The sequence below is a fragment of the Aythya ferina genome, assembly GCF_964211825.1.
Source record: "Aythya ferina genome assembly, chromosome: 1".
Taxonomy (NCBI): Eukaryota; Metazoa; Chordata; class Aves; order Anseriformes; family Anatidae; genus Aythya; species Aythya ferina.
In genome coordinates, this window is record NC_140296.1 from 135018888 (window position 1) to 135041813 (window position 22926).

At 37.7% G+C, this 22926-nt stretch overlaps 1 protein-coding gene across 5 annotated transcripts in view; it reads left to right on the forward strand.

Annotated features, from left to right (window-relative positions):
• ATXN10 (ataxin 10) overlaps nt 1-18671 on the forward strand; it is a 120073-nt gene extending 101402 nt beyond the window's left edge. Inside the window, exons 11-15 of one of the 5 annotated variants that reach the window (XM_084496913.1) lie at nt 4623-4681; nt 6760-6968; nt 7617-8386; nt 9446-9543; nt 17491-18671. In XM_084496913.1, coding sequence (XP_084353039.1) covers nt 4623-4681; nt 6760-6968; nt 7617-7683 — 335 coding nt within the window. In that variant the 3' untranslated portion in view covers nt 7684-8386; nt 9446-9543; nt 17491-18671. Of the gene's footprint in view, nt 1-3076; nt 3890-4622; nt 4682-6759; nt 6969-7616; nt 8387-9445; nt 9544-16652; nt 16765-17490 lie in introns of those variants that run through there. The other 4 variants (XM_084496914.1, XM_084496916.1, XM_084496917.1 and 1 more) reach the window with 4 other exon arrangements.
• The last annotated feature ends 4255 nt before the right edge of the window (nt 18672-22926 follow it).

Below are 22926 nucleotides of genomic sequence, written 5' to 3' on the forward strand. Positions count from 1 at the left end.
AAGCTGAGCATACAATAAAGTGCTTAAAGTGTTGGTAGGATTAGAGACTCTAGAATATGTTTAATTTTCTTTCTGCCTCTCTATCTTTGGAGAGGAGCAAGAGGGTAATGTGAATATTAGCTGGCGACTAGCTTTAATCTCTGCTGACACTTAAGTCTGTCTAGGTCTGCACGCAGCCATCCAAAGGTCTTAGCCTCACACAGCATGCGAACAAGGGAAATCATGCATATTCATGACTTAATTTGCAATGGAAAACCTACATGCAGAAAAGAGTTTTTGAATGAGTGAAAACGTTATTGAAAACATTTCGCAGCTTCAGCTACAGTAGTCAATAATGATAAATGCCATAATGATGATAGAGTTCATAAGATAATGGGGATGTCTTAGATATTATGTAAGCATGAATGGATATGATAATAGGAAAACATCATTTGCTGTGGGTTTTAGCAGTGTTTTTGTGTTAAAGAACATTAGGATGATGGAAACAGGATTATTCCCAAGACCAATACAAAAAAAAAAAAAGTACTTTTTTTTTTTTTTTTCCTTTGTGACTCTGCATTATTGAAAACTGTAACTGTTTTAAAATTGCTTTTTAAATTATTATTAGTTATATTAAGGGAAGTGTTCTCTTATGCAAGTGGAGTTCAGTGTTGTGTTTTAGAAACATGGGAGAAATCTGCACCTCATCCCAGGAGCAGAGCTAAGGGGGGTGATAGCATGTTTCTCACAGCTCACTGGGAGACCTTCATGTTACTTTCTGGCACTTTCATCTGCATTCATCATCTGGTATACTTTAGCATTCTGAAATTCATTCTTACCTTTGGGGCTGTTGAATATGACTCTGCTTCTGGATAACTTTTTTTTTTTTTTTTTTGGTATTTTATTGTTGGTTTATATACTCAAATGTAATCTTTAGTAGAAACATTGAACTTATATAACATATATGTATTTTGGCACTTGTCTTTTCATCTAACCCATAGTAGTGATGCATGGACAGGAGACAATACCTTGATATTCTCTCTATCATGTTCATCTTTTTGGGCTTGATGTGATATATGATTTTTTTTTCCTAATTTCTCTACTCTGTCACTATCCCATCTGGATCCAGCTTATGCAATATTTTTTTTTTTCTTTTTTTAATGGTGGAGATGTGCAGCATGCTTCCTGACAGTCTGAAAAACTGTCAGTAAAAAGCCCCGCAGTTTTTACTCCCTTACCACTTTTGATTTCCAATTCTGAGCCCAGAATTGGCTCAGAATGTGAAATGCTGCTTGAATGTGAAAATAAATGTAAACTGTAAATGTAAAATGGCTTCTTGAATGTGAAAATAAATGTGAACTACTATTAAAGGATAATAGGCTCTTTCACTGATTCATGGCAATACAGGATTATTCCCTAGCATGTGTGTTTCCTGTGACATTTGGCCAAGCTACTCTTAATTTAAACCTTTCTCTCTCTGTTGAGGATTCCATATGTGCTTTTTATTTCTGCCCCTTCTCTATTTTCTTTTGGTATCTAAGTAGCACTGTAGTTAGCTTACGTCTCATATTTTTATTTTTATTTTTATTTTTATTTTTATTTTTATTTTTATTTTTATTTTTTTGTCTTCCTTATTCTCTTTGTGTCATTTCCTGCCTTAAAATTAAGGTTGTGAAGGCTGGATAAGGTCTCGTGTTAAGAAAGCTGCTCCTGTCAGATGCTGATGTTCATTCACATTGCTTGTTGCATCAAACAGCCTATCATGACAGACTGCCTTTGCTGAATGAGTGTAAACCTAAGGGGGCAGTTGGAGATGGGAGCAAGGTAGGTACAGCAGTCAGTGCAAGGTACACTTACAAAATTATAAGACTGCTACTTAAAGAATGTGTGCAGTGGCTGGTGCCGTGGTACTGGATTTTCCAAATGTTATGATAGATTGTGTAAGAATGTCCAATTCATGCATTTTATTCTTTCGTCTGAAGTTCCCATCTTCCCCTGTTGAGTTTTCCCCTCCAGTCACCCCCTGGCAAATGCCCATAAGAGCACTATCTCATCTCTGTGCTTAGACACTGTCCAACCCAAAAGACGTCAAGGAGATGAGTAAATTAAGCATATTCTTCTACTGGATGTGAAGCTACATGTAGTGAATAATTGGTGCCCTGCAGGCAAACCACTTTCGTGTGATTCAGAATGGCTTGCCTCCCATATGGGTAACTTGGAAAAGATTATATCATCACATAGCTTTTCAGCTGCAGAATTGGAGCTAACATCTCTGACACTTCATAAAATGAACACTGTAGTTCACTTGGAAGATGCCTGACTGATAATCCTGGGAATTTAAATCCTTTGTCTATGGCCCTGACATGTGCCTCAATCCTGGCCTCAAGGGACCACCTTAGAAGGTGAATAAGTTGTGAATAAGTTGCAGCTTGTGCCCATTTAAACGTGAGTAGGAGCTACCTGCTGGTGATCATAGTGTCTTTTTTGTTGGCGAGTTTGTAGAAGTACCCAGAAACAAAGAACTGAACATAGATAGTATTAGAGGTTAATATTTTTTTGTTAAAATTTATTTATCTTTTCCCACATTTCAACTTTTATGGTGAAAGTAGTCATCTTTCTTGTACCTGATTTACAGCTTATTTTGCTAGTTCTTGAATGTGCAGTGTAGAGTTGTTAGGACTGTAAGTACAATGATGTGGTTTCTTTGTTTGTTTGTTTATTTGTTCATAATTGTACTAGGAAGATCATTGGAACATTTCAATTAACTATAATTCTGTTTTTAGAAAATGTCCTTCCAATTCCTGCAGTTCATCTGTGTTTTTTTATTTATTTTTTAATTTAAGATAAAACCTAGTAAATTTGCCTGAAGTTAATGGATATACCTCATTTAAGCTTAAATTATCTCATATGCAAGTATTTGCAAGATCAGAGTCATAATCTATATGTGTCTTTTTCAAACACTAGATTTCTACTGTTTTTCTGTGTTTGATGGATTGGGAGGAAATGTTAAGAAATCATTGCTTCATCTTTACAAGAAAAGAAAGAAAAACAAACAAACACACACACACACAAAATGATCCTTAACTTTGTGCAACAGTTGTGAACCAGTGGGCAGTATACGCTATCCGAAATCTCACTGAACAAAATGAGAGAAACCAAGAGCTTATTGCATGGATGGAGGAGAAGGGACTGGCTGACAATTCAGTCCTTGAACGTATGGGTTTAGAGGTAGAGAAACAAGATGATAAGTTACTTCTGAGATCTGTCAGAAAAAAGCCTTCGTGAACAAAAAATTAAGAACAGTCAAATCATTAAAAGATTTCTCATTTGAAATATTTTCCCTGCTGAGACAATCAAGGCTTCTTCAATTTTATTTCCAGTCGGTTGGATTCATTCTGTTCACTCTCAGAGAAATCACCAAACAGTTATTCTTCTTCGGTGTTGTAAACAAAAGGACACTTATGCTTTTTCTAAATACATAGTGCATTTTTACAGTATAGTGATTTACAGTATACAGCATAGTAGTTTTTTTTTTCTAAATACATGTGTGCCATACCTTGTATTGGTAGTCAAGAAATGTAAATTAACTTACGGAAAAAATCTTTCTTTTCAGATGATTGAAATTTCATTACTTTCCCATTTCATAGAAAGATATCATGCATGCGGTATTAAGTTGTTACAATTCCTATTGCTGAACGTGAAGGTAACTATCATTAAAAACACAGCAAAAATATCTGCCTTGCAATTTGCCTTCTGTGTTTAAAAGATCTGTGCTGAATCAGGGCAAAACAATGAAAGTTGCTTGTCTTCTATCATGGTGTTTAAATAGCTATATTATATAAAGAACAATGGAACACTGGATGTACGTAAATATTTAGTGAATTAAACAACATGCCTTCAGCAATTTAAATTGTTAGTAAAATGTCGTTTTACCTTGATACCTTTCAGTCTTCATTACAAGTATATTAAAAACAAGGCTGTAGCTGTTGCGGCAACAGATGCTACATTCCTTTGCACTGGGGCATGTCTCTGTTTTGGAGACTTTGGTGTTTGTTTGAATTTTATTTGTTCCTTTGGATGGTAAGTCAGCCCACTTTCCTTTTATTTTGCACTTCTCATGGTTTTTCTGAACTCTGGCAGACTGCTGAAGAGGTAGTTTCTCACTGTGATTAATTCTAGCAGTTTCTTTTCACCCCTCTGCCTTTCCAAAACATTGACAAAACTCATTTCCAGTTAATTAATTCAAGAGAAGCAGAAGAATGGAAGGCCCTGCCTCTTCATTTTGGATACCCTCCTATATTGTTGTTGGACCCTGCCACTGTGGAATGTGGCATGAATGAGATGGATGGGAGAAGGGGGGCTGAGAAAGGGGAGGGGGTCTTGGGTGGGGTGTGGGGGGGTCAAGGTTAACTCTGTGTGTGCCATACCTTGTCCTGGTAGTCAAGAAATGTAATCCTCCGTGTATAAACCAAACAAGAATTGCAGATTAATGTTTCTAGATCTTTGCCATTGCTGTCATTTGGTTTTCTTCGATTCTGTCTAACAGAAAGGTCCCAGAAAAGTTAAATCGTTCACATTGTTGTCATTTAATCCCACTCTCTCACTGGAAAGACAAGTTAGTATCCTTAAACTTTATGTAACAGACACTGGGCCATGTGCATCAGCTCCTCAAATCCCATTTTTGACTTCAAAACTAGAAAAAGTATGTAGTACCTTGAACTATAAGAAATGTATGGTAATGAGTGTAGCCAGACTACTAAGATCATCTCAATTTAATCATAAGGCTTTAGTATATACCACGCTGACCAGATGGGAATGGAATTGATCTAGTGGGATTTTACCTTCTGGTTTTCAAGGCAATGATACAAAACTGCTAATTCTTTAGCCTTTTATTAAGTAAAGAATGTGTATAAAGGGATAATGGCAATAGGAATAAAGACTCTTAAGCTTTGTTTCTTTTAGTGACAACCTAATTAAAAAGAAATGGAGAAGAAAGAAAAGTGTTGTTTTAGAAAACACTTTTATTTTTTTTAATAATGATTTGACAGGAACGTTTCAGAGGATGTTTAAAATGGTTGGGTTTAAATGCCAACTTTATAAAGTCATTTCTTATACAGGTATTTTTTGCTACCTGAATGGAAAAGGATATGGTTTTGGTTCTTCCTGAGCATGTGCTCAATAACATTGTGGTTTCTGTATGATTTTCCTAAGCCTTAATTCTTATAGTTAAGCCAGAATTAATTTAACAGTTAAATTACTACGTTACATAATATTTACAGATGTTTTTTGTTTGTTCCTTTGTTTTTAATCTTCATCTTCACAGCACAATTGAAAATTCATAGTTCTAGCACCTAAATAAGCCCTCCAAAAACTTTACTATAAAAACACACTCTTTTTATTTGGAAGGCTACGTCTTTCAAGTCTAAAAGGAAAGAATGAAGCTTTTATTAAAAAAGGAGCATCAAATATAATAGTACCTAGAATAAAGTGAAGCAGTTTTCAATTGAGGAATTATAAAAGCTCATACACATTTATTTTAGCAATGCTAGTTAGGAAACTCGGATAATTTAACAAAGTGAGAAAAAGTAATTATCCTGAACAGAAAATGAACTTCATATGTGAAGGAAAAAAATGCAAAGAATTTCCTTTTACTTAGGGTAATAAAGAGTTAAAATCCTGTTCACAAAGCAAATCCAGAAAGAACATGGGTTGTGGAAAAAGCAGTGGGAGTCCCTTTTTCCTTTTAAGCAATAGGGAGCTTTTTTTTTTTTTTTTTTTTAACTTGACGGTTGTGCACCCACCAAAGGAATACACACAAACCCATAAATATAAACCAAATAATAACAAACACAGATAACTAAAAGGGTTTTGTGTGTTTCAGTGCATAATGCAGTAATAGTTGTGTTTTCTAAATGGGAAACGTAGGGCTTTCACAGTACAGAACATGCTGATTACTGTATTGTGAGAGGCTGGCTTTTGATTTTCCTAGATGGATTAATTCTCAGAACACAACAGCTTCCCTGTCCTCCCCCAGTGGAGTCCAAGTCTCCAATAGGCTTGTTTTATATGCTAGGGGATTAATACAGCACAGCAATCAGTCATAAAAAGCAAGCTTTATTGAGTTTGTAAAGGGGCAGAACAGTCAGATCAAGTCTTGTGACCATCTTATTGCTTTCGAGTGCTTCCAAACAACAATGATCAGATCTTTTTTTTTAAGGTCCATTTTTTTATTAAAAGCAAATAAGGAGTTAGTTTTTCATCATTAGCTTTTTAAAAAGCTTACTTATCAGTTGTGAGAAATAAGTTTAAATGTTTGCAGAGTTCTGAATTTTTACTCCTTCTAGTAAGTTGTGTTTGTTTTACCTAAAGTACTTGTAAAACTTTTGTAAATGCAATGAACAAAAAATAATCCCTGGCGCTTAGTGCCATTGTCACAATCTTTATTTAACAATTGATTTTATGTTTTGAAGTGGATACAAGTGTTTGGGTAGTAAGACTCCAAAAATTCTCCCCTTTATTTCCAAATAAAAGTAATCTAAATATGAGGCTGTACCTAAAACTACTTTAAACGTTTCTTTGTACCTAGCCTTATCTGCGTCACTGTTTTATGTTGACTTAGAATCTTAGAATTTGCTGTCTTCTTACAGTACAGTAAATAAACTTCTTCATAGTAAATGTTGTTAGCAGAGAGGGGTGAGAAATTGTGAAGTAATGCAAAAGCAGCCATTTTCCCTTCCCTTTTGGCTTCCTCCTTAAAATCACCATGGTTTACTTCTGCAGTGTGCACCATTTTGGTACTGGAGAGCTGCTGGGCCAGGCAAGGGGAGGCCCAGAAGTGCAGTGGTGGGCGAAGCCTCCAAGGCCTCCATGCCTCGCTCATGTGGAGGCCCGGCAGAGCTGTCCAAGGTGCTGGACCCTTGTGCCTTGCTGCTCGGGTGCGGAGACGGACAAGTCACTGGCATCATTAAAGAAAGAAGCAAGTTTCTTAGGTGGACTGCCTCCTTCTCCTGATTTCTTTCTGGGATGCTTTGCAGTATGTTGAAGTCACAGCTGGATAAAAGTGTATGTGCACTGTTCTTAGAGTATACCCCCCAAACAAGTGTTTCTTATTCTGTTACATGTGGAAGATATTTAGGTTGTGATTGCTGTTTATGGGCAGACCTGTAAGCAGTGTCCCTCTTTAGGGTTAAATAATGTTTTCCATGTTGAGATCCATTTCCAGTTGCTTGGCGAAATTGTAACTTTTCAAGTGGAAATCTTCCATGCCTCTTCAGGGTTAATTAGTTTCTTTACAGGAACTTTCTCTTATGGTGATTTCCGATAAGATGCAGTAATTTATGAAAATGAGAAGCTAATGCTTTATATATATATATATATATATATATATATGTATGTATGTATGTTAATAGTATCCTTAAAGTATAAAGGATAAATTTTTAAAATTTATCCTAAATTTTTAAAAGACTTAACTATTCTTCATATAAATGATGACTATGTATTTTCTTTCTGTCATAATCCAGTTCAAATTTGTCCACATTGTAAGCTTTGGAAAACCTTAATTCGTGCATTCCCAATGGAGACTTGGGAGAGCCAAGCCACTGTTTGCTGAATTTGTTTTTGCATTGTCTTTGTTCCAGTCATGGCCATTTTCAACAGCTATTGCTCCTGACTAGCGTGTTGCTGGCAAAAGAAATCAAAAACTGAGAGCTTCTCTGCACTTTTCTGTGGGCTGCCTGCTGATGTCCATCTAACGTGGAGTAAGAAACCACTCAAACTGGAGACTGCAGCAACAAATAAAAGTGGACCTTACAGGGTGAGAAAGGGAGTAGTTCTGGTAATTCAAAACCAAGAGAGGACTACTAGAGGACTGGGAATGCATTAGCATTCTATTCGTAAAAACAAACCAGAGAGTGTGGTTATTTAGCATCATTCTTTCCAGACTCTGACAGTTTCAGATTTTTGTAACTGTGGTGGTTTTACCGTGCTGGGCACCTAAACCCCACAACCGCTCTCTCACTCCCCCTCCTTTAGATGAGGAGGGGGAGAAGTAAAGCAAAGAACAACTCACGGGTTGAGATAAGGATAATTTAATTAAAGGGAAATTATTATAATAATTAAATAAAGACTACCATGAACTAAACAATTTAACTAAGGGGAAGTAAAAGGGAAAAGGGGAAAAAGGGAGGAAAACAAACAAACAAAATAAATGAAAGCTATATGGAAGTGCAGAGGAAAGAAATTACTCTCTACTTCCCACAAATGAGCGATGATTGACCACGTCCTTGAAGCAAGGCCTCAACGCACGCAGCCGGTGTTCGAGAGGAGGACCGACGTCTTCTCAACGAGAGCCCACCCCTCCCCTCTTCTTCCTGTTTCCACCTTTTATTGCTGAGTGTGACACCACATGGTATGGAATATCCCTTTGATTGGTTTAGGTCAGCTGCCCTAGTGATGTTTCTCTCCTCACTTTTTGCCCACCCCCTAGGAGGGTTAGAGAAAGGCCCAATGCTGTGCCACTGCTGCTCAGCAGTAGACACAACACTGGTGTGATAACACTGCTGTTCCAGCTACAAGTACAGAGTACGGCACTGAATGGGACTGAATGGGCTGCTGCCGGGAAAGTTAACATTCCAGCCAGACCCAGTACAGTAACCCAAAAGGCATCCTTTAGGAAGATCCTTCCCTCTCCAGTTTAAGATCAAAGCAATATCTACTTTCACACCAAGTTTATTTTGGACAGGATTAGCTACCTATGTCTTTCTATTGCTTTATTAGAATCAAAGATATTCTGCTGTCTGGCTCAGTGTTTTCTGCAGCCTTACAGTTTACTCTAATAGTCATATGTAATTCAGAAAATAATTACTTATTTTAAATATGTAAACAGAAAACAAAATATTTAAATCAGAATTCATATTTTTTTTCACATCTTTTGTAGGAAAGGTAAAAGAAGCTGAAGGCAAAGACATGGAAATCAAGGGCATTTAAAATTAATCCCACTTTCTTTTTGCTGAATATTTTATCACATCTGAGCTCACAAACACCAAAAACCGATACTGCTATGTATGTCTTAGAGACATCACTGAAGCTTCGTTAGTAAGAAACACTGCATTGAACTTGGTTTTGTTTAAATTTCAGGTGATTTTCATAACATATTTATGCTAAACCTGAAAGTTTCCTATCATTTTTGAGTGAAAACAAATATAAGTTCAGAGAAACAGTCATGTGAAAAGGATCTTCTGCACACCATAGACTGTCCCTATTTCTGATTAGAGGCAATGTTCAGAAGGCTTAGTTGTAAGAAAAAAGCAAAAGAAAAAATGTAATGTGTGCACACTCATAAAGGGGAAGAGAAAGGGGACAGCATCATTAGTGAAAAGAAACTGGGAGGCATACATAGAACTGTCTTTTATTACCCTATGTTCCCCATCAAAGACCTGCAGCAAACCTCATGTTCTGCTTTTTCTAGGCCTATCATGATGGGTTCTGCCAGAAGTGCTCATTTATGAACAAGACTAAGATCTCTGCATGAAAAGCCACCTTCCAGCCTTGCTCAGAATACCTGAGGTAAAGGCTTAGAGTAAGAATGATTGAAGCCCTGCTCAATGCAAGATATGTCTATTCACTCTGCCTGTGGTTTCCCTTAATTTACTCTGAGATTTGTTCTCAAGAAGTTTTGTTAACTCTTGGTAAAAGTGACAAAACCACTTCATAAAGGAATAATGGATGAAAATGCCTAGCTGCCTCTTGGAAACCAGCATACTTACTCACTAATACCTGTGAAGAATCTCATTCTTAATGTCAAGTCTTCTCACCTGGGCCAGCAGGCTTGTATACATCATTTTTATTGTTCACTGAGGACAGAGTGCATGCATAACGCTATTACAAATAACCAAGGGATTTCACTAACACTGTCATTAAAATTACAGCACATTCTTTGTCATTCTAAACATTTGCATATTGTGCAAATCTTTGCAGGGTGGCTGATGCTTCACTCTCTTCTACTTGCTTTGTAAAGTCTTTGTCACAGAAGTTACCACTGCATTTAGACAGACCTTGGAACTTATTCTGTATTGGCAACTGCTGTCTCAGCCAACACTAAATATTTAAAATTTTCTTTTTTTTTTTTTTTTAGCCACATACTCTATAAAGGGGTGCTTCTTCCAATCTGTGGCCTGAGCTCATGTCTATCTAATGATACCAAGATGTGTCTGAAGTGTATTTTGTATTGTCTGTGCTTTCTTCTAAATTGCAGCCATCCATTGTCAGCCTGCACTCCATGGGTTAAAGTGTATTTTGATATTAGAACAAGCTTTCATTATGTTTTCTCTCTTTCTTCCCTTCTCCCACCCCCCACAATTTGGAACTTTAAGCTTTCTAGTTAAACTATTATGGTGGCCATAAACAGGTGCGTGCTTTACAGCGGGTCTCATTCTGTGTTTTCCATTGTCATCCCTGGCCTTCTGAACTCCCCTTTGCTACCTTCTTCCCCCTCAATAATTTTTTATGAATGATAGCTTTTCAACACCCTGGGAACAGCTTGTTGGGAAAAACACTCATCATGGGGTGCAGTCAAATTCTACACATATCTTCAAGGGAGTTTTATGAAAGGAATGGTACTGTGCTGCAGGTATGACGTATGCTTGGATATCCCCCCCCTCCCCTCCCTCCCCATTTATTCACCCCTTCTCCCTGCCTCCGTGATTCACTGTGACAAATTTGCTTTTTAATAATGCCAGTGGGCTCTCTCACCACAGGTGTTTCTGAATTAAAATCCACTTTGTTTAAAAACTGGAGGCTCATTTAACTGAGCCCCTGGTGAGAGTTGTCAGATCCCAGGATAGGTGACAAAAATAGATTGCTGGAACTCTGGAGTTGCATTGAAAATACCATATCCTAGGGGTACCAGAGGGCACTGTCACTCTTAAAACAAGTCTGCAAGTTTGAGAACCTCTAGGCAGAATCCCTGGGAGATGTCATTTTTAGTGTTGGGCTTTTTTTAATCCCTTCCCACATGCCCCAACATCAAGTATATTTCCATTCTTTCTACTGCTGATTTGACTATTTAGAAAATAAGTAAAATAAATATATATTTTTCCCAAAACACTCTCTCTCTTCTTAGTATTGTAATAATATTTGCAAGAAATGAATTGGGGCAGCAAAGGAGGAGAAAAAAAGCCCTTTCATTGGGGGGGGGGGGGGGAAGGGGGGGAGGGTGGAGAGTGTTAGGATAATAGATAGGATATCCTAAATCATTAGGATAATTATTTATTCCTTTTTGACCAAAATAAAGGAAAACTTACTTTTGGGTGATCTGATCTTTTCCCTGCCTTCTTAGATGTGTATTTTTGGCATTTTGAACACATATAATGTCCTCAGATATTGCTTACCAAAGCACTCTGAAATAACTAAAGGGTGGATGGGATGACTCAGGGGACTGGTAATTGAATATGGAGCCTTTTCACATCGAAGTCACTAGTTTGAATCTAACCCAAGTTGCTAGCGACCTAGTGGTTACCCTCAGATGGCTGTTTAGTGGCCTGTCTGAAGAGAGTTGGTGGTCTCCATCCAGCTTTTCGCAAGCATCTGTCCACATCACAGAAACCACCATCACAGTTAGTACTAATAAGCAGCCTTGTTGGCAGTATCAGTAAGTGAGGCAAAGGACCAAATTAGCCATTGAACTGTCTTCAGCTGTTAGAGCTGGTCTCTCCTGAAGCAGAGCCAAGGCACCATGCTATTGGAGTCTCGTAGCAGAAGCTTGGTTTTGACATTGTCTGGGTTGCATGTGCATGTGTGTTTTGTCCCTCTGGGGAGACAAACTTTTCCTGCTCCCACAGTATTAGTCTGTCAGCCTTGTCAGTATTCTGCTTTTGGTTTGCTCTTCCTCTGCAGTTTATCAATTCCTGCGTTCATTAACGTCTCCATACCTGGTGGTTGGATCATTCACTGATGAGATCAGTCCCCTAACATCTGTGCGAAGTCTACCACAATTAGGATTCTTGGCATTTCAGTCTATTTTCTGTCAGCAGTCATACCAGTAGAAGCTGTCAGTTGCAAGTTTCCGTACTATCCCCATGATTTTGCAGTCATCTTTTTCTGAAGCATTTTTACATATTTTTTTTCTCTGCAAGTAGTTCAATTCTGTTCTGAAGCCAAAATAAAATTTAGCCATATTGAAGCTGTGAGGATAAAGTGGGTAATTCCAATGTTTTAAAATATGTACAGCCAAAAAATAATAATAAAAAATTTGCAGTGAATATACTGTCTTTAGGAAGTTTTAGAGTATTACCCTCATGTGTACTCTGATAGGTTCACAAGTGGATCCCAGGGCCCACAGAGGATACCCCTTCTGGTACTAAGTTGGTTGATGTGTATTATGCATCAGACATATTGATGCAGAAGTCTATCTGCAGAAAACCATTTGCAAGATCATGACAATCTCTATATGGAAATAGCTGAAATAAACATAGTTTACAACCTTTTAAGCTGTAAGTAAATGTGGAATTCAATATGCATACTTGTAATTCCATGTAAGGTATCAATAGTAACACAATTCTAACCAAAATACAATGTTTTTTCCCCTAAATAGTGAACTGAGCACTGTAGCAATGTGGTTGTGAATTTTCCCCCAAGTTTTAGTGTTAACAGTTATTTCTGCAAAAATAAACAATCTCTCGAAGTATTGGTAGCCCAAACACAAAAGCTGAAACTGAAGGTAACAGTAGTGACTGTACTAGTGTTTTTCTCTAACTTGAGTGAAATGACTGAAGTGAAGACTGCAAATAGAAACAAGAAATGGAGATTTTAAGCTTTTGATTCCTGGTATTTGTGAAAGAGTCATGAAGAATCTGTATAAGAAGAGATTTATATATGTCTTCAAAAGAGAAGGACAGGGTTCTTTTGGAGTCTGATTTAGGGTAGGGGTATCCTCACACTACACACTTCCAACTAACTAGTTAAGCCTAGTTTCTTTGTTTCTTTTCATGCACTGATGGATGACTGTGTCAGACATCACCGGCACTGAATGTGCCATGTCTTTCTGAAATATGGCTTTGTAGCCTGCATGGGGATGCAAGGAGGCAGGTGGGAGAGCAATGCATTAACTTGGGAGCAGCACAATTGGAGTTGAAGGGCAGCCTAGCTCAGGGCTTTCTCTTCTTGTTTTAATAAAGCCCAGGAAATTCACTCTTGAGCTGAATGGAAGAGGCTACTGGGAGAATCCTGCATTGGCTGGTATCTTGAGCAGTCAAGATAAAGCAAAAAAGGTTGCTGTTTGCAATTTGGAAAAAGTGAATTAAGCCAAGAAGATATTTGGAATGATTTTCCTGAGTTGTGAAATGGATGCATATCAGTAGCTGACAGAAGTAGAGCATTCCACCCTTAAAGCTTATGCAGGAAGGAGAGCTGTACACAGCACTGCACTGAAAATCTCTCTTAGACTAAGTGTTTATAGTGCTGGAGGCCTGAGGAGATGGAATCTTCTAAATAATGATGGAGGAAGTCACGTTGTCCTCTCATGAAGGAAGGAGATGGAGAGAAATGAAGTGGAAACAGTTGGCAAGGTCAATCTCTCATCGCAAGAGCGGCAGGAAGAAGGCCTTCAAACAAACCAAAGCCCTAGGAGTGAGGCAATCACTATTTCTTCCTGCTCACATCTAATTCTTGTTCAAGGCATTTCCAAATAAGGGTTAGGAACCAAGCATTGTGACCGCAAGATGACAGTACAATGCTAATAAAACCGAGATTCATTTTTCCTTCTGCTTAAAATAGTCTATGTCTGGCTATGAATCAAAGCTCTGCTGTAACCTGCCATACAATAAAATTGAACAACACCAACATATACAAACCCTCCTGAAAAAAAGTAAATGATGGAAAAAGCATTAGCTGGCAATTCCCGAGTAAGAGTGACTGTTCAGTTAATGTGATTTTAATCATGTGCTGCTTGTTAACCTCAAGGAAATTAAGGCCACTGTATGCCCGTTGTATGAGCATGTGGCATACACAAATCACATGGCAAAAGTAATTTATGCATAATTGTACCAGTAAAAGTGAAAAAGAGAAAAAGGAGTAACATTTCTTGGCTAAAGTGAGCTAGCCTAAGGTCAGTGGTGCTTTACTAATCTGTACCAGTAGCTAGCCTACCTTGTCACCCATACCCTTAAGGACCTCCTCTTTAGTTTGCCAACACTACAATGGCAAAAGATTGTGGAAGGTTTGTTTAGGTGTCTCACTAACATAAAAGAAAATGAGTGTGATACCTAGGAGAAGAAGACTAGAAGTGACATCTGGGATTAGGGCAGTGCTGTGAGAGTACAACTAGCTTTGAAATTACGGTATTCAACCCACTTTCACCTCATTTGTATGGAATTCCAAATACTTGGAAAACTTCTCAGTGATGTTCTGATTTCAAAAGCTATCCAGTAGCCTAAATGTCCATACCTAACAATTAAAACCATAACTTTGAAGGCTAGTCTTTAAAGTTCTGAGCTTCAAACACTGCCACTAGTGCATTATTCATAGATCTGTTTTTTCCCTTTGATATCTTTCTATGGTGTGATCTATATAGCAGAAAAGAACCCACATCTGTCTGTTTACAACACCATGGAAATTCCTGTGGGCAACCAAAAAAGCCAACCACAAATAACTGCTGGGCTACCAATAAACATGCTATCTGGAGTGCCTCTGCCCACCTGCCATTGGGCAGTTTTCTAAACCATGTTTGAAAATAGGAAAAATCAGATCAGGGGAAGAGGGGAAGGGATAGAGTGAGGGCTGTGAGGAAAAGACATACTGGAAAAAATAACCCAAAATTAGCTACAGTAGTACAGGATTTATTATTTATTATTTATTATTCAGTGGAGTAGGTTACATTTGGGCCCTTATCTGAGCATCACATCATATAACGTGATGTATCTCATTGGATCAGATCATTTGACTTAGAGTGGGGGCTGAGGTTTTAACTATTTTATGCTAAGAAGGGGTAGGTTCCTCTGAGCTATGTCTTGTGGAGACCAGTTTTGAAAATCCAGGAACACCCCAGACAGACACTGGGATAGGCTTTAAATTCCAAGTTAGTCCTAGACAATGAGGGCTCTCTGGGTCATTCTTTGTTATAACATCAGGGTTTCTCTACATTATTAGGGGTTTCATTACAGAAAACAGCTGCAATTTCCATTGGCTTAAAATGCTTCTCAACACATCCAAAGATTAATTAATCAAGAACTTAATGCATTAAAAAAAAAAAAAAAAAAAAAGTGGATGAATGTACTTGAACTTTAAGTGTTTGGAAAGCATTCTCAAAATCAATGGAAGGAGTTAAGTACTTTAAACTGAGCATCTATTAAGCTATATTCTCACCCTATGACTCTTTGTGTCCTTAATAAGTTGAAAATATTCCTATTTATCGGGTTGATCCTGTGTTATGCTACATGATTTGTAATGTTCAGTGAGATCTTAACTCTGCTTTGGCTGTTACTTTGTGTATTTTTTTTGTCTCACTCGTATTTTATCAGTCAGATGTTGTGCATTAACTTGATACATTTTAAAAAAAATATCACGTTGCAAATGGTACAAAGATTTTGTCACCCATAAACAGTTTTTCAGTCAGGTGCTTTTCTAAGGTTTTAGTTGGTAGTGCAACAATTTCTCCCTGATGCAGATCAACTTATGGTCTAGAGTACATTGCACTTGTGTTGACTTCTCCTCTTAAAAATTTGCTACACTTAGAGCTTTTATTTCCTGCATCCAGGTAACTGCTTTTTGTCTCTTTTACTTTGCATTCAATTTTCTAATAAATCTTTTCTTTTTTTTTTAATATTTTTTTTTCTTTAAGTAGCACATCATAGATGTCTCCTCATGGAAAATTACGATATTTTCCAAAAGCTTATGGCTACTTGGCAATACCCTCCACATCCTGGACCTCTATTAAAAGAAATAAATAAACTTTATTTTTAATCTAATGTGTTTTTTTTTGTTTGTTTGTTTGTTTTTTTCTTAGTCTTTTAAACCAGAAACTTGAGAACTTTATTTATTTTAAGTACTATACCTCCAAGTTACTTATGATGACTGAAAGTCTAACTGATTTCTGGATTTTTGGTGTCTTTTTGGCTCTTCCTGACCTCCTCCCTTCTTCTGTTTATCTTTGTTGTGGAAGATGGCTACAATTCCTCCATTTCATGCAAATTAAATTTACTGCTGGGGTCCCTGGCAAGTTACCAATACAGGTCTCAGATGACTTAAATCCTTCCCATGGGTACATCAACACATTATTGAGCAATTACATTCTCTTGTGGCAATCATCTGTGGAGTAAGTAAACTCCCTCTATTATCCACACAATGATATCATGCACCATAAATGCATGCTTGGCCTCCATTGTGTCAACAATCAGTTACATTCTCAAAGGAAGAAATGTGAATATAGTTCTGAAATGACACTGACTAATAACCAGGTCAGTTTTATTACCTGTTCCTACCTTGAGTGCCAACATTACATTTAATGTAAAAGACTAACATAAAAGGAGAAGGCATACAGGTAAGTATAAAGTTATTATTTATTCATTGTAAATATATTCTTCAATGGGAGATGGAAAGGGAGGCCAAGGGAGGGAGTGATTTACATTTAGATCTTTTTTTTTTCCTTTTTTTTTTAATAAATTTCCTTGACTAAATGAAAGCTGGTCATAAAGATAATTTTCTCATCAATAATTTTTGCAAGACTATGACTACATTAATAATCATTTGTGGATCTGCTTGCACAATCAGAATATTTACGTAACAGGATGTCAGGTAATGCTCTCATGGAATTTAGATCTCTGAATACATGGTTCAACATACAGTTAAATTTGTAATGAGTCTTTTCTCTATTTTTCTCTTTTAAAAACATGTACATAAATGTTTTGTAAAGTTTTGAAAATTTCCAGTCAGTGCTTATCTGAAAGGGTGACCTAACTTTCTGGGTACCCTTTAATAGTATACACTAGCTATCATTTATCAGATATCCTGTCCTTGGATGCTTCCTTCAGCCTTCATGCGTCTGTGTGTCATTTAGTGATGTAGTCGAGGCTTATCACTCTTGCTCATATGGTATTTTAGTTTGCTACCCTGTGGAACTACACCTAATGAGGCCTGCATAATGTGAAGACTGGCTTCCAATAAATATTAAACATGGGATGGGGCTACCAAAAATAGATGGAAAGTATTCTAACAAGGGAAAGAATTGGGAAAGTTTTTAAGTTTCATCCTGCCCTCATATAAATGTAATGACCACCAGGTGGGATGGGACATTTGAAAGGGAAAGGCCCAGCGCTTTTCACAGCCTGGATTATCCCAGCATTGGAGGTGGGTAGTACTGGGCGTCCCACAGGCTGTAATTGCCATGCAAAGCCAATCAGACGTTGCTTCCCATGGATCTTACGTTCTGCCTGATGACAGAGCACGGATCCCAGTGTGTTTTTCAAGGTTTTAAAGTATTATTCTGTCTGGATGAATGACTACCCTTTGCTTTCTCATCAGAGAATATTTATGACTGTCAAAGCGAGGCTGAGTTCCTGGAGACGGTATAACACGTGGCTTTATGCTGCCAGACAGAGAGTTCCTTCTGGTGGTCACACCAATGTTTTTTCATACTCCCACGGACACCACAACTTTTTTGGATAAGGAAGAAGATGATGGAACACAGATGAGGGAAAGAAATGGCCTCAGAGAACTTGGATACATGGGGGTATTTTTACCCTTTGGGTTTTTTCTTCCTGAATTTCAATGAGTGGCTTATTGGAAACTTCTTTGGGTTTGAAGTGTTTTGTTCTTTTTCCACAGACACAAAACTGCTTTGGGTTGTTTTGTTTGTCTTTGTTTATAATGCAGCTGAGATAGGGTGACTTGATATTTTTAAAATAAAAAACTGATGCCTTCTGAGGGAATGAGGTAGAACAGAAGAGAACTTCACTAGCTGAAAACATGGGTCATGCCAGGGACAATTTGTTGCTGTGAAGAATGTGTTAGAGATGGGAGGACAATTGTGTAGAAGCTGGTACAGAGGGAAGAATAATGCTTGAGTGCCTAATACACTGACTGTTCTCCAAATGCTGGACCCTAATTGCTCTTCAATGGCAGTCATGTATCTCCTTTCATTAATGATTTTTTTCCTCCTCTCTCTCTTTTAAGAGAAATCGTTGATTAAACTGCTCAAACCCTCAGCATTAGCAATTATCAGGTACTGAATGCCAAATAGATACCTCCTATTTCATACACTATTGTCACAGTATCTCCTATCACTCCCTAAAAATATAACCTGGTTTATTATTGAGATAACAATGTCAGTGGGATTACAAATCCAATTGTGTGAATTATTACATAGATGAACCCTCACAGAAAATACTCTACATTTTGTCCCTTCTCATTTCAATTATTATCAGAGCACGTAAGACTGTAAATTTAGGAGTGTGCTGTTTTGGAGCCTGTTGTTCACTGGAGTTCAATGTGCATGATCTACCAAGGATTAATAATAAATGTCAGAGAAATAAATTATCAATAAATTGTCAAATACAGTATGGAACAAGAGGATAATGTACCGATGACATGGTGTCTTCCAGGGATTTCTGATCAGATTAACAGCATGAGTCTCCGCAGTAGACCTGTTTGTTTCTGCTTTATGGTTGTTAAGATGAACACAAATAAATTCATGAGTAGCACAAGTAAGGTGTTCTGTTTTTCAGAGTGCTCACCCTTAGACTATCTCAATAGTTTGAAGTTAATGTTGTCTTGGCATTTCTATGTCTGTGATATAAATTATGTGATAAAGTCTATGTAATGATAATCCTCTTTCCTTATGTGTTATTATTGCTATTGCACAGCTTCCCCAATTTTCTCTGGTCAAACTGGACAAGGGAACCAGAAATTAGGAGTAGTATTGAAATAAACTCTTGTTCTGAATTACAGATTCCCATTGGTGCTGATGGAATTCAAATACAATGTCAGGTAGGCTTTGTGAGCTCCTGCTGATGGATTAAGATAAAGAAGGTGTCATTGTTTTTGTATTTCTTTTATTACCTACTTTTGATTTTATTGTTCAGAAATAATTAACATGGTGCGTATTTTGAGAAGTTTAGCAAAGGTGCCCTTTACACAGATTCACTTCAAACATCAGTATATACTGAGAGCTGGGAAATAACATTTGACAGAACAGCATTAAGAGAGATTCTTTCTACCACTTCCTTTCTGACTGATGTTAACAAATGCATGTTTTTATGTTGCTTCCCTTGGGAAAGGGAGAACACTGAACTCGGATAATCAATATGAGGTTTGTGCATGGTTACTTAGGAAAGTCCATTCCAAAAATCTGTTTTAATTGCAAGTTGCCTGGTGTCCATTGACAGGATCCAGCTTTTCATTTTTGATCCACCATAAGTTATGGAGTCTGGCTAATAGAAGCAAATCTGGATGAACTGGTTTATAGCACAATAACCACATGTATGTATGTTTGTGAAAATTAAAGAATTTTTAAAAGGGAAATAACTAGCATTTAAAGGACAATTTTGTAATTACCATGGTCTTCTGTATTAATTTATTTCTCTACAAAAAATATTTTTCAGATTTATTTTTTCCCCCAGCATTTCTAGCAGATTGATGGAAGCTGGATTTGTTGGCTTCTGAACCTCTGCAATCCCTTTTCACTTAGCAAGAACATGAGGCACTCTCTGTTTGAATCAAGATGCAGAGAGTTGTTTTGTGGTGATTGGTGGCAGGATAAGATGGTAGGGAATTCCTGAATTTTATTTCTGGTGTGTGCTTTGTAGTTCTAGACAAATCACATCGAGGAAGCTTTCAAAGACGCAAATGTCTGGTATTTATTTCCCATTGACAAGCAGTAGCATTAAGAGGTTAACAGCTGATTGTAATTTTTCTGAATCCTTCCCTTACAATCACTCTGTTTCCATATTTTCAGTTATCCCAAATAAAAGGTGAAAGCTTTGGGGTTTTCTCACCTGGAATTTAATTTCTGCAGAAACACATTTACAGTTTAAATTCTGAGATGAGATCTACTGCATGATTCCTCCAAGAGTGCTGGCAGTTCCTTCCTGCTGTGAAAGCTGGCTAGGTTAAGCTGCTGGGCACCAGGGTGAGTGTGGACCTCCCAGACCAGGTAGGAAACGGGCCTCCAACCACAAGTACCTTGCCCACACTAATGGGAAGAGATGCCTCACGTACCACACATAGATCAACAGCAATATGGCCAAATTTGCACATTTAGCAAATGGATTGCAAGGCAGGTTGTGTTCAAGAGGTAGGGAGGTGATGGGAGGTCTGTGGGGATGTGTTTATAGGACTGGCACGAGGTGGGCTGTCAGTGCTGCATGTCTTGGAGCAGTGGTGGAAAGGGCTCCTAGACATCCATCCAGATTTGGGAGGGGTAACAGTTTGTGAGGCCAAACATGGGGGTTGCAGGAGATAAGAACTGGTGTTTTCTAATGGTGTTGAGAGCTCTTTTAATAGAATATGTTGAAAACAGACAATATATACAGGTACAAAATAATAATATGAGTTGGAAGACATGATGGTCTTTTGGTTCAGACACAGGATAGGAATTAGGAGTTCGTGGATCAGTTTTTGACTTTGCCACAGGCTTCCTGTGTTACTTGCAGCCAGCCACTTAATCTCTGCATCCACCGTCTGTGAAACAGCTAGTCTTGGAACAGTTCATCTCTGAAAGCATGTATCTAATTTAGCTGATATTATAAAAGTTAAATATTAAGGAACTGTTACATTATCATGGGATAAAACTATGCCACATCTATTCTCACTGTGATCTTTGTTCTTTTTCTATTATATTGTGTTTTTTTTTCCTCAGAAATAATGTTTTCACTACATTCAAATAAGTATAACAGAAATTCATGACTTATGTTGTCAGAGCGACACTTACAAACCTTATGTCTGACACAAAAATAAGAGCACTGGAAAGACTTCAGAGATGATTGTTAAAATGAAGCACAGGTTACAATAAACAACAAACAAATAACAATAAAAATAAATAACACCAGTCTCTGTAATTACCAGTCTTCCAAAGCTGTTCTAAATGTTTAGTGAGTTATGTCTAAATGTAGACCCAGTGTCCTCCACCTTCAGACAGGCACACTGCTCTGAATTCTTCATTCAACTTTCCATTAATATTCTGTGGCAAAGAAGGGAAATATCTTAGGTAAGATCAATGTTGAAACATGTTCCTTCAGGAACTAAAATGTGATCATCAAAACTACCACCTGGAATGTAAAAATTGATCTTTGCTAAAAATAATGGAATGGAAGTCTAAGAAGGAAAAACATCACTATATTTAGAGGACAGATGAGTAACTAGCTCCTATCAGCCAAAGCAGACTTATTTGCAAAATTAGTCTCTCTTTTAATGTGCATAGTATGTTTGTGTCAAGGTGCTTCCAGAAGTATGAATAACTAATGAATGTCAGACCAATCCACGCTATTCACATAAAGAAATGGAAATGTCCTGTTTAGGTTGGCAGTGTGTCCGTGTTGGGAAGATGGTGATGGAGACTCTTGAAAAGGTCAGTATTTTATTAATTAAAACTTTAAGTATTCATTAATACTATGGGAAGTGATAATTACCTAATAAAAGACTGGACTAGTCTATCTACCCAGCAGAACTGAAGGGACATCTCTAACACAAACAGACGCCTGAACTGGCAGTGAAGCGGTCAGTGTTGCAGGTGGCATTCAAAATCAGCAGTCTGACCAACCTGGCTCTGTGTGTGTCCTAGTTCTAACTGATAGGAAATTTCCCAGCATAATGGCAAGTTCCAAGTGATGTAACCCTGAAAGGTATGTCTTGCCTCCACCTTCCAGCCATAAACAAGTGATGTGAGTTAGTAATAGTGACACATAGTGTTTTCTAGAATTTTAAAATATTCTAACTGCAAAGTGTCTATGTTGTCACATGCACCATTTTGTAATCCCTGAAGCATTAGTACTGTCAGATTAAGTAGCCTGTCTCAGCTATCTCAGCTTCCTCTCTAGAATTTTGGTGGGGTTAAATACTCTGGGAGAAGGCATCATCTTTTCTCCACCAAGTATTTAATATGGCCCACAGACTATTTCAGGCTGATTACAAAATTACTGTACAGCAATATTTTGGGGAACCTTTGCTTGGAGATCTATAATTTAAGTCTCTTTCTAAAAACTCTAGAAAGTAAGCCTAGAACCATCAAATCAGGAAGGTATTCAGCTGGAAAAATCACTCACCTTTACTGGAAACAAATCATACATATCCTTTGGATTGCCTTTTGTAATGCAGGGGCTGTTACAAACCTCAAAACCAGAGAGCTCCTTTGGCTTCTGAAACTACTGAAGCTTTGCACAGTTGTGTTTTCAGATGGTTTGGCACAGCTTTAGCACACAGTGAAGCTCTGAGGAGTCTTTTTATCCCTTCCTTGTCTGCTGGGACAGCTGTGTTCGGTGATGTCTTGAATCTACCATGAATTACCTGTGTGCCTTGCTGCGTTAGCATCTTCCACAATGTATGTTATGTTACTTTTGCTGAGAGAAGTTATATTTTACATCACTGGATTTAATTCATAGCAGTTCTGTCCAGTGCTTGGATCATTCTATATAAAGTTGAGTTCCCAGTATTAAACGTTTGGGATTTTTTTTTTATCTTTCTGTGAAAATGTTGGAAACCATACATTGTTAACAGGGAGGCCTAATTTGAAGCTATCTAAAATAGGAACCTTGGATGGAGCTCTGCTACACCTCAGGTCTCCACTTGGTGTTGCAGTCAGTCTTTTAGCCACACAGAGACTTGTAACTGTAGACAAGGGGCACAGAGGCCCCCCGTGGCAGGGATCTCATTGCCAGTAGCAGCTTGATTTGTGCAATAACCTTTCGAAGAAGTAGCAGAAGTCACTGCTTGGAAGGGCTGCCTACCTTTCATACAGAAGTAGTG